Source organism: Mesoplodon mirus, assembly GCF_964341445.2.
Source record: "Mesoplodon mirus genome assembly, chromosome: 2".
Lineage (NCBI taxonomy): Eukaryota > Metazoa > Chordata > Mammalia > Artiodactyla > Ziphiidae > Mesoplodon > Mesoplodon mirus.
In genome coordinates this window covers 125,360,355-125,373,194 of record NC_138977.1, presented here as the reverse complement: position 1 = coordinate 125,373,194, position 12,840 = coordinate 125,360,355, and the positions used below count along the sequence as shown (strand labels likewise).

At 48.2% G+C, this 12,840-nt stretch overlaps 1 protein-coding gene across 4 annotated transcripts in view; it reads right to left on the bottom strand.

The window, feature by feature from the left end:
* HTT (huntingtin) overlaps nucleotides 1–12,840 on the bottom strand; it is a 138,443-nt gene that overhangs the window by 42,564 nt on the left and 83,039 nt on the right. For all 4 annotated transcript variants that reach the window (XM_082611066.1, XM_082611065.1, XM_082611067.1 and 1 more), the window contains 4 exons: nucleotides 12,057–12,173; nucleotides 9,200–9,322; nucleotides 8,685–8,920; nucleotides 7,464–7,606 (listed from right to left, as the gene is read on the bottom strand). In XM_082611066.1, coding sequence (XP_082467192.1) covers nucleotides 7,464–7,606; nucleotides 8,685–8,920; nucleotides 9,200–9,322; nucleotides 12,057–12,173 — 619 coding nt within the window. The remainder of the gene's footprint in view (nucleotides 1–7,463; nucleotides 7,607–8,684; nucleotides 8,921–9,199; nucleotides 9,323–12,056; nucleotides 12,174–12,840) is intronic.

Here is a 12,840-nt window from a genome sequence, read left to right as displayed (position 1 = left end):
AAAAGACCCCAAATAGCCAAAGCAGTCTTGAGAAAGAAAAACAGAGTTGGAGGAATCAGGCTTCCTGACTTCAACCTATACCACAAACCTACAGTAATCAAGACAGCATGGTACTGGCACAAAAACAGAAATATAGATCAATGGTACAGGACAGAATGCCCAGAGATAAACCCACGTATATATGGGCATCTGATTTATGACAAAGGAGGCAAGAACATACAATGGAGAAAAGACAGCCTCTTCCAATAAGTGGTGCTGGGAAAACTGGACAGCTACATGTAAAAGAATGAAATTAGAACACTACCTAACATCATACACAAAAATAAACTCCAAATGGATTAAAGACTTAAATGTAAGACCAGACACTATAAAACTTTTAGAGGAAAACATAGGAAAAACACTCTTTGACATAAACCACAGCAAGATCTTTTCTGACCCACCTTCTAGAGTAACAGAAGTAAAACAAAAACAAGCAAATGGGACTTAATTAAACTTAAAAGCTTTTGCACAGCAAAGGAAACCATAAACAAGACAAAAAGACAACCCTCAGAATGGGAGAAAATATTTGCAAATGAAACAACAGACAAGGGATTAATCTCCAAAATATACAAACAGCTCATGGAGCTCAATATCAAAAAAACAATCCAGTTAAAACAGGTGGAAGACCTAAATAGACATTTCACCAAGAAAGACATACAGATGGCCAAGAGGCACATGAAAAGATGCTCAACATCACTAATTATTAGAGAAGTGCAAATCAAAACTACAATGAGGTATCACCTCATGCCGGTCAGAACAGCCATTATCAAAAAAACTAGAAATAATAAAAGCTGGAAAGGGTGTAGTGAAAAGGGAACCCTCCTACACTGTTGGTGGGAATGTAAATTGATACAACCACTATGGAAAGCAGTATGGAGGTTCCTTAAAAAACTAAAAATAGAACTACCATATGACCCAGCAATCCCACTACTAGGCATATACCCTGAGAAAACCATAATTCAAAAAGTGACATGTTCCACAATGTTCACTGCAGCACTATTGACAATAGCCAGGACATGGAAGCAACCTAAGTGTCCACTGACAGATGAATGGATAAAGAAGATGTGGTACATATATTTACAATGGAATATTACTCAGTCATAAAAAGAAACGAAATTGAGTTATTTGTAGTGATGTGGATAGACCGAGAGTCTGTCATGAAGAGTGAAGTAAGTCAGAAAGGGAAAAACAAATACCGTATGCTAACACATATATACGGAATCTAAAAAAAAAAAAAAAGGTACTGATGAACCTAGTTGCAGGGCAGGAATAAAGAGGTAGACATAGAGAATAGACTTGATGACATGGGGTAGGAGGGCGAAGCTGGGGCGAAGTGAGAGTATCATTGACATATACACACTACCAAATGTAAAATAGTTGGCTGGTGGGAAGCAGCAGCATAGCATAGGGAGATCAGTTCGGTGCTTTGCGATGACCTAGAGGGGTGGGATAGGGAGGATGGGAGGGAGGATGGGAGGGAGGCTCAAGAGGGAGGGGATATGGGGACGTGTATGCATATGGCTGATTCGCTTTGTTGTGCAACAGAAACTAACATGGTATTGTGAAGCAATTATACTCCAATAAAGATCTATTAAAAAAAACAGAACTACCATATGATCCAGCAATCCCACTTATGGGTATATACCTGAAAGAAACAAAATCACTAACTCAAAAACATACCTGCGGGACTTCCCTGGTGGCACAGTGGTTAAGATCTGCCTGCCAACGCAGGGGACACCAGTTCGATCCCTGGTCCGGGAAGATCCCACATGCTGAACAACTAAGCCTGTGCACCACAACTACTGAGCCTATGCTCTAGAGCCCGTGAGCCACAACTTCTGAGCTCACGTGCCACAACTACTGAAGCCCGTGCTCCACAATAAAAGCCACCGCAATGAGAAGTCCGTGCACTGCAACAAAGAGTAGCCCCCACTCACCACAACTAGAGAAAGCCCGCGTGCAGCAACGAAGACCCAATGCAGCCAAAAATAAATAAGTAAATGTTCCTTAAAAAGAAAAAAAAAAAAAAAGATACCTGCGCTCCCATGTTCACTGCAGCATTAATCACAGGAGCCAAGACACAGAAACAACCCAAGTGTCTACTGATGTCAGAAGCCATCCTGGAGCCATTGCACCACGACAAAGTCATGAGCAACGGAAGGCGAAACTGCAAGGCAGCGCCGTGCCAGGAAGGTGGACTACAGCTCCGTTGTTATGTTTTATGATAATAAATTTACATACAGGGGCAATTTTGGGGGGATGTTGCTCCACGTGAAAGAAAAATTCCTCTAGGACTCCCCCTCCTGAAACTACCGTAGAATGGGAAGTACCCACTAAAGCCCCGGGGAAATGGGTAAAGAATTAAGAGCCTGGAACTAAGGGGATGTTTTTATGAAAAACACCCTCTAGTATGGAGTTATGGCCATGGGCCGGAGTTCCTGATGACATAGGAAATTTATGATTCTATTATAAAGGAAGATTAATTATAGAAAAGCAAATGACTAGAGCAGAATTGGTTGCCAGGATAGGGAGAAAACACTGTCTCAGTTGAAGGAAACAACGAGAAAGAGCATGCAGGTACATTGTAAATATTTTCATGGAAACATTGTAAAAGGTTGCCCATGCAAGAAGAGAAATAGGAACAAGTAGCTCCAACTTTTACAATTGAAATAATCATATAACTGCTTGGCTTGGTTACTAAGAAACAACCTGTGATTAATGGGAACTTGGGGAAATATTTTAATAGGACATCTAGAAACTAGGGGATATTTTTAAAAAAATCTTTATAGAACATTTTGAGGTTTGATTGTGCTAAGATTGTTTGGCCACGTACCTGGTAATGTAATCAACTACAATATATAAACCTGTGATTGTAAACAACAGAAGAAGAATGAAGAATAAAGACATGAGAAAGAGAAACATGCAATGCTGATACTTTAAGTGTAATAGAATTATTTCCTTCGCTGACGCTATCCATCCCTCGGGTATCCCTGGACTCGCTGGAGCTGGACTCTGGCACACTGAAGCATGAGTGGATAAAGAACGTGTGACACACATACACACACAGGAATATTATTTAGCCATAAAAAAGAAAATCCTGTCATTTGCAACAGCATGGATGGACCTTGAGGGCATGGTGCTAAGTGAAATAAGTCAGAGAAAGATGAATACTGTATGATCTCACTTACATGTGGAATCTAAAAAAACCAATCTCATAGATATAGAGATCAGACTGACAGTTGCCAGAGGTGGGGGGTGGTGGCTGGGGAAATGGGTGAAGGTGGTCAAAAGGTACAACCTTCCAGTTACAAGTGTGGAATCAACCACAGAAACCTCAGCTCAAGTTGGACTTGGGACAGGCCTGTAGGGGAAGCTCTCACGTCTACTGAAGAAGGTCTCTCCTTCCTGCTGGAGAGTAAGTAAGGGATGCCAAGTAGGCGCACATCTCCTCCTGTTTGGGGTGATTGACAGTGCACAAGAACACATGCAATTAAGAGGCTGGAAAGAGAAGACTGAAGGAGAAGTCAAGGGACGAGGGAGTTTCAGCGAGCAGAAGTCTGTCCACGGAATTGGGCTGCAGGGTCCGGGAAGATGAGGACCTGGGAAAGCCCACACGTGGCCTTTGCACAGGCATTTCTGGTAATGAGATCAAGAGGCAAACCGCTGAGGATGGAGAGAAAGAGGGAAAGCAGAGCACTAGAAGCAACAACAAGAAACTCCTGAAACATTTCTTTTGAAAAACTGTATAGTAAACAAGAAGAGGAGAACAATTCAGGAAGCTGCAGAGCAAAGAAAGGGTTTGTTCCGCCTCGTAGGCTGGATCAGCAGCGCAGCTCTAGGTGAGAAGGAAAGACAGACATATATGTCTTGCAGCGTGGAGTGTGCAGCGAAGACAGCGTGAGTGAGTGAAGGAGACACTCAAGACACAAACTGGAAGAACTGATCATGGGAAGAGCAAACACAAGAGGGGATGGGGACCAGGATGGGGGACGAGATGTTAGACGGAGGAACTGGACAGGCACTGGTGGTAGCCTGGGGCTAGACTCTCGCGGGGGAACCGGCACTGCTGATGGTGTGCGACGTACGAGGACTGGCCCAGGCTCTAGACACCTCCCCCCACCATCCCACCACCTGGGAGCTCACACATTACGACCCCCGTGACTCAGTTACTTCAGCTAGAACATGGATATCACGGTGTGTGCCGGGGCCACAGCAAGTGCTCTGCAAACATTAGCTGCTACACTTACCATCACCAACCCAAGAAGCAGCACGACATAATGGGAAACAAAAAATTCTTGGGTTTTCACTCTTGGTTTTATCATATGACCGTTCAGAACCTGAATTCTCTCGTCAGTAGAAATGGGGAACTATCTCATGGAGTTGTTCTAAGGGTTGATGGGGATGATCATGTAAAAGGTACCACACGCCCCTAAGAGAACACCACCAGCAGCCCCATCCTGGCCCAAGCATGAATCTGAATCAGTGCCCATTTTATCACTGCAGGAAGACCATTTTCTCCTCCTTCTAGTAATCCTACCTTGACCCACACATAAAATACTGGGAAGAGAGCTCTGCCTGCAAGGAAGGAAGGGAGAGGGTCAGGAAGGGCTCCACCGCCCACTGCTGCCCTCGGCTGGGTGAGCCCTGGACGGCAGCGGGGAGGGCACACGGTGGGGGCTGGCAGAGGTGCGCGGGGGACTGGAAAACATGGTGAGCAGTTAGGAAGCCTTACTGTGGCCACAGGCCGGAGGACTCAACCCAGCCCTGCCTGCAACAAAGCAATGGACGCTGTCAGCCTCCTGACAGAAGGCTCCACCTTCTGCTTCTATCTGGCCTGTCTCAGTGGAGAGGACGAGGTGTTAGTTACCCAGAACCTATAAAATGGAGACTAGGTAACTTTCTTGGCTCTTCTGTTTATGCTGGATTGAATGTGAAATAGGCAAACGACTTTGGGATTCATACCCCGCCACAACAACAGGGGTATCAGAAAATGAGAGGTCAAGGCCATTACTCAGACTAGTTCCTGTTCTAAGAAATGATACCTGAAATGGGCAAATTCAAAGATCTCAATTTTCAACGGAGGGGCGAAATTACTGTCATTGTTTAAGCAATGCATAAATAAAAATTACCAACTTTAGATGCTAAAGACACCTTATTTATATAAAAGACAAGATGATTTATTTTATCTCAAAACCAACCAACACAGTAATTCTGCTGCCTGGTGTCTTTAAAAGAAATGGCATCAAAATACACGAGGAGATAGAAACAGACATTTGTACACACCCATACACCCCTTATTTACAAATACTGGACCAACTGAACAATGTCCAAAGACACGAGTGGCAAAACCCACATGCCCCGATACCCAGCCCGGGCCCCGGAGCTGAGCACGGCCTTCTCGATATTCCACTCCATGCATGGCTGTTCAACTTTAACCAAAATTAGATTGAATAAAAGCTCCTCAGTCACAATACCACACTTCCAGTGCCCATCAGCTATGTGTGGCCAGAAGCAACTGGGTTAGTGCAGACACAGAACATCTGCACACTGCAGGAAGCTGGACTCGACAGCACTGCAACAAACCATAAAAGTATTTCCCCTGATTTCTGAGAAAAGGAAGAGGAAGTTAGGGCAACGGGTGAGTGAACAGCACGGAAATCCACTTGAACGCCATGGAAATCCACTTGGATGCGCCTAAGGCCGCAGAATGCACTGCTCTTATCCAAAGAAGGTAGAAAGCCGTCCTTCGATGTGAACTGGTACCCTTCTGGTGTCAGATCCAAACCAACCGATGGCCAAATATTAAAATGGCCCATATACTAAAAACAACTTATTCTTCATATGGCTTAATTATTTCCTCAACTTTACACTTATCACAGTGGGTGGGACATAAATCAAAAGATCCTCAAAAAGAAAATTATTTCAATGGTAAGTAAACAAGGTGGCTTGAAGCTGTAAACTATCATCAAAATTAAATTCTGGCCACACTCTTGTGCTGAGGGCGACAGCAGGTACGTGAAGCAACCATGAAGAGGTGTTCTTCTTTATCGCTCCCAGGCCGCGTGAGCCCAGGTCCCTGCCCACCTCCTCAGCCCCTCCGAGCCCTCACCCCTCTCGGCAGGAACACTCTCTCCGAAGGGCCAGCTCCTTCTCCTTCAGGCCTTAGCTCAGCAGCCCCCTAGGAGAACCAGCCCCTACTGCCCGCCCCTGTGCTGGCTGTCACTGTGCTTTTGTTTCCTTCTCAGGAGATAGCAAGACTTGTGGTGACATACCTGTGTATTGTCTGCCCTGCTAGACTGAGCACCACAGAGGCAGGAATCACGTCAGCTGTACTGACTACCGCACACCCAGGGCCCAGCGCAGTGGCGGCAGACTCAGGGCATCTTTGTTGAATGAATAAAGGTTGACAGTGGTAACTATCTTCTGCTCTAATGGTATGTATGTGGGTATGTGTGTGTTTTAATTTGTATTAAAGTAATACACACACATGATTTTTAAATCCCGTAACAGACGGGGTCTTCTGATTTTACAGGTGCCCTGCCCCATCCCTCTTAAGGCGACTATTTGTTATCGTTCTGTTTTCAGTTGTGGTGGTTACCTCCAAACTTGCCTTGGTATGCTTTCATCACTTGCAGTGGATGTCAGTTATTCCGTCTGCTCCCCTTACCTTACTACTGGAAAGTAACCATTTCTCCCAAAGGAATGCTGTCCAGCCTCTCACCCAGCCCAGGCTGGCCAGAGCACCCAGGGCTCACGAGTCCCTCACAGGACTCCCACAGGGGCTGAGACCAGAGGCCATCCTTTCTGCCGCGGGGAAGGAGCCCCACAGAAAACAAAGCCAACACAGTAAAAGAGCTGAGACGTGGAAATACACGATGCGGCAACAGAATTAAACACACCAGAGGCAGTCACACCCAAAGAGAGCACCTACCCCCGCACTTCCAGGACTCAAACCACCTCCAGATTTGCTTCATATGTGGACCATGACTTCCTTGCTGTTTGTTTTTCCTAGAGATTAGAATTGCCTTTCATTTTTCTTGCTGAGAAAAGAAGGATATGCCTATAACTAGCAAGACATTCCTTTTGAAAACACTCATTCCTGTTGAAAAACACTGACTGTCCTAAGGCGGGCTGGTTGCTTCCTATGCTTGCTACATGGCTGGGATCTTGTGACTTCTCTCTTGAGTGCACTGTTTTTTTTAATCCAAAATCGTATGTAAAGGTAACAAAAACATTTTGACTTTCCAAATCTCTGAAACAGGAGGAAGCACCCAGGTTTACTGTTTTCATCAGCACAACGTCTTCAAAGGCACACTGAGCAGAGCAGAGCTCACACTGGGCAGCACCTCCTTACATCCTGAGAGTGTGCAGGGCAGGGCAGGGGATATACAGATGCTCTAATAAGACTAGTGTGATGCACCTACCAGACTTGAAGATGTGGATCAGACACATGAGCAGCGTGCCTAGCTCTTGGCAGTAGAAAGTATGCTGCTGTTCACTCATTTCCACTCTTAGCTGTTTTGTAACAATGTCCTCTAAAAGGATGCCAACCAGTTGTAGCAGAAACCTTCAAAGAAAGGGAGGAGGGTGACAGTGAAGTAGGTGCCTATTGCGGAGCACTTCTGGGAGGCACACACGTGAAAGTAATATACACAGTAGATATGGGTAGGGTAAAAATGCAAGTACAGTGAAGTGTTCAATGTCAGCCCTCTGGATTAAGTCACTTTACCTCTCTGCGTATCACTTTCCTCACTAATGAGATGGCAGGAATCATACCACCTTTAAAGGACTGTCAGGAGGGTAAAATGACCTGCAGTGTTTCTTCAAAACTTTATAAACCATAAAGTAGGCTGATAACCCACCACAGGAATTTAATGTATCCTCCACTTTAGCCCCTTGCTTAAATGTAACAGCAGGAGCCACAGGCTGCCTTGCTGAACCTGCGGACAAACGGGTGTCGTGCAGTTTCACTGGATTTATCTCCACAAACACAATGGCGCCCCAGGCCCTGATGACCAACCAAGGGCAGCTACATGGACATTACGGTGGACCCGGCAGGAAGGAGCACGTTTTCAGGAACTGTGCTTCCTGGACACGCTCTACGAGGTATAAGTCAGCGTGCACCCCGAATCCAGCAAAGGTGGATACACACTTGTCTACACAACAAGCTTTTTCAGTGCCTGAGTTGTGATCGGCACCCTCAAGGAGCTTCCCAAGAACTGGTAAGGGCAGATGTGATTTGATGCCACAAGTACACCCAGGGGAGCACAGTACAAGCGTTCCACCCTGGCGGGGAAGGGGATTTTACTACTGACAGTGTTTAGGGTGGCCAGCACCCGGTGGGAATAAACATAAGACTGACTTTTAGTGGGTTTTCCTAGGTTTTCAAATTCTCTGCAGGCAACCACGCCCTTATCGCCTGCACCCACCCGCTACCACCGTGCAGTCTTAACGAGGGTCTGATTCAGGATGTGACAGAGCCTGCAGACAGGCATGACCAAGGGCCACAGGTGAGGCTGGGCAAAGAAAACACACCGACACAGACTCAACCCACCTCGCAGAGCTGAAGCGAGACTCAGTGATCCCAAACACCACACGACAGCCTGAGGACATGGACTAGCGGAAGGCTCAGATTTAGAGCATACCTGGAAAATGTTTCTTCTGGCAAATTCTTCGTTTGTCTCCCTTCACTGTGTTCTTCCAGTACTGAATTACTGTCCCCATCTCTTAACCTATTAATTATCGGACAGCAGAGTAAATATGGAGAGAAGGAAAGCTCCTGAATACGAGAAAGAACAATATCTTCAGTTGACTGGGAAATCAGAACCCTCAAAATGGCTAGGATTCCGGATATCCATAGTTGAACAGTGCTCACAGATGCCTAAAGGAAGGAAAATAAGTAAGTTATAGCTAAAGAAAAAAGAGGATTAAGTTTTTCCTGATTGCCAATTTCATTTATGAAAATCACCCTGATTTTACATTTCCACCAATAAGTCTGTCTCATTGGTTCTCAAAGTGTGGTCCCAGACAAGCAGCATCAGTACCATCTGGGAACCAGTTTAAAATGCAAATACTAAGGCTCCACCCTGGCCCCAGCAGAAACCCCCAGGTGCCCACACAGTGGTGAACCCAAGATGCCATCAGGAGGCGGGATACTCACCAGGGTATCTGGGGTGACGAACATACTCCGTAAAAGCATGTCCACGGGACGGAGGGAGGAAGGGGCCAAAATCTCAAATAACGTATTTAACACTCCAAGTGCTTCGTGAGAATCAATGTGCATCTGTTGCAATTAAACGTCACAGATGTTTCCCCGTAAGCCAACTGAAATGCCAACTTTTATACCTCACATCAGTTGTCTCAAGGTCAAATGACCTTGACCATGCATCATTCCCACCCCCACATTTAAATACATTTTAACTTCAGTAGTGAACCAAGTAAACGTTTTTTAGAACAACACTGTAACACAGCTGTATTTTTTCCACGATGGAAATCTTTGCATTTAGATTTTTATTAAATAAACCACAGATGCTTTGTGTAAAAACTTCAAATATGTAAAAGTATGAAAAATATCAACTGAAACCTCACCGCCCTGACCCAGTCACCATCCACACTTCAGGAACCAGCCTCTCTCGCATCTCTTTACACACATGTAATGTACCTAAATGGGTATCATACACACTGTATCTTTTTTCTTTCTTTACTGGCAGCCCATCCCTACCCCACTATGTAGTAACAAATGTTAGCAAATTAGTGTATTTCTCATTAACTTTCTCCACATTCCTATACGTGTAGAGAGATTTTTGTTTAAGTTGTTTTGAAAAATCATGTTATAAATGTCTCTGCTTTTTTCCATTAAAAATATAATGGAGAACTCCGAAGGCAACAGGTTTTAAAACCTAACATTTTTAAAACTTTGTTGGCCTCTCCGTGCGGCATGCAGGATCTTAGTTCCCCACCCAGGGATCGAACCTGCCCCCCCCCAGCAATGGAAGGGCAGAGTATTAACCACTGGACCGGCAGGGAAATCCTCCTAACATTATTTTTAAAGGTTGCAAAATATTCCAAATTAAGTCTCTACCACAGTACATCCAACCACTCCCCTACTGATGATTTTCATCACTACTAACGAGTGTGTATACACACAGTAACATCTCCACAGAGGGCAATTTTCTCAAGGTGCAGGTCTGAGCCCTGCCTGGCGTGGAGCCGCCCCTCTGCGGTGGGAAGAAGCCTCTTCCTGGGGCCCACCCACCGGCTATGACCCTCTGGCTATGACCTGTCAGCTACGCGGCCACGGAGCCCTGGGTCTGGTGGTGCTCAGGGACGCCACGACGGCACAGTCGCCTGTCCTGCAGAGGCAGTTCCCCTCTGCTCTTGCCCTCGGGGTGGACACTGGCCCTCGTCCCCCCCAGCTTGGCCGGCTGCTGCCACGTCTCTCCCTCTCTCCTCCTGCTCTCTCACCAGCGCATGCTGGCTGGGCTTCTGTTCCCTCCGCTCCACCAAAGCCACTCCCCAGGGACCTGCGTGCGGCCAAGTGCGGGTCAGTTCCCAGGGCCCGTCTGCTTGGCTCGGCAGCAGCTCCCAGCGATCAGTCCTTCCTCCGGGAAACACCTTTTCTTCTCGGTTGTAAGAATACCACGCCGCCTGCTCCTGCCTGTCTCGTCCATGGGCCCCCTCGCCTCCCGAGGCTCGGCCTTCTCCCACTGTCCAGCTACCCTGGGACCCGCAGCAACCTCGTCCACCCTCAGGCCTGCCCTCCAGTTCTCACCCCAAAGGCCTCCTCCAGCCTCCCTGGCGCCACCAGGTGTCCCAAACAAACACATCCAAACCAGGCTCTGACCTCCTCCCGAAACCCGCTCCTTCCATGGTCCCCCCAAAGCCATCACGCTACAGCCACCTGCCCGCCCCTCCTCTCACATCCCTCACCCCACCTAAGCCGTCAGCAAAGCTCACTGGTTCTGCGTCCGAGCTGCGTCCAGCAGACACCCCTTCTCGCCCCTTCGCTCCCACCCCTGGTCCACACAGGCCCTGAGCCACGAGTGGCTCTCCCTACAACCCCGCCCGCCTGTTCAACTCTCAAGTTCACCCTGACCCCCTTCGTACCAAGCCCTCCGAGGGCTCCCCCAGTCCTCCACCCGGAGAGCTCTTCCCCAGGCATCTGCTCGGCTCATCCCTCACCTCCTTCAAGTCCCCGCGGATGTCACCCATTCAACACTGTCACCCCCAGCCGACACACCTCCCCTCCCTCCAGCACGTTCATCTGACATTTTATACACTTCACTAGTTTACACCCCTCTGCTGTCTCCCCACCCCGTTCCAACTAAACGCTCACTCTGAGAGTGCCCACTTCCCTAGCCGGGCCGACCCAGATGAACAAACAGGCACCTGCTGATTGTACCCAAAGTGCTTCAGACCCAGAGCTCTGCCAGCAGCTGGGACGGTTTCCTGGGGGGACCGTCCTCAGCGCGTCCCTGCTGCCTGGTTCCCAGGGTGGTGCAGCACCCAGAGCACGGCGTCCTGCCCTCGACGCCGGGGGTTGGGGGGACGGGGGGTGGGGGCAGAAGTGGTTCAGAAGGCATGCGACTACTGGGCTCCATCCTACACACACAGCCAAACCAGTGCTGTCCACTGCGCTTGTGGAAACCACTGGCTGCATCATTTGACCACAGAAATCTTGATTAAATGACAGATAACTGCCAACTTACTTTATACGTGATAAGGAAAAACACTCCCCTACAGAGCAAACAGAAGACGTTTGACTGAGCAGAATGAGGGAGACAGGGTGTAAGCAGGAAAGGACGCAGCCCTGGAGGCACTTCCCAAGGGCGCCTTGGGACCCAGGGGACGTCTCTACCTCTGGCCTCACACTCGTCCAGATGGCACCAGTAACGACCATAAAATGTACCCACCATGATCCGACGAAAAGCCCACCACAAGTGCCCACCTCTCACGAGCATCTTCACCCACTTCCATGGTGCCACAGTGACCCCACACGCGGGGGGAGGGGGACAAACCTGTTGCCTGGCCAACATCGGGAGGATGATGTCGGCTACCTGCCGAGACAGCCGCTTCCACTTGTCCTCGCTCTCCTTGTGGCACTGCTGCAGGACCAGGATGAACATCTCCAACACCTGCACAGAGGGAACGGCTGGAAGACACTCGGACCCCAGCCCACGTGCCCCCAGGAGGGCCAACGCAGCCCTGGCCCCGGGACACGCAGGAGGACCACGGCACTGTCATCTCTACGACTTTACAAGACTCACAACCAGAGGAAAGGCATGAAAGGAAAGCCAAACTCATCTCAACCTTTGGCAGGACACAAGCACAGCCTTGACTAAACTGTTGTGCAGACACCTCTGGCTTTTGTGTGTATTAACATCTCTGCAAAGGTCACCTTCTACTGAGGACACCATACTTCAGAAGAGTTGGCCTTGGGTGAGCACGAGTTTGTTAGTGATCCCTTCTAAACAGAGACCCCTAAAAGCCTGTTTTGGTGAACACGGTCTCCCTGGCACACGACCACCGTGAAAATGCTGCCAGAAAGGCTTCCAGAACGACAGCAGACACGAGGAGCTCCTGCAAAGCTGAAAATGCTTATCACCCGCCTGTTCGCAGAAAAGCCTGCAGCCTGATCTATGAACGTACTGGCCAGGCTGAGCCCGTTCCCTGGAAAGCCGCCCGGCCGCCTCCACAGCTACCTCTCCCTTCGAGAGGCACTTCGGGCAGCACTTGCGGGACAGCGGCCACTCTGCACTCATCCCGACTCTCCTAACCCAAGACCCGCCCTCTCCGTTCCGT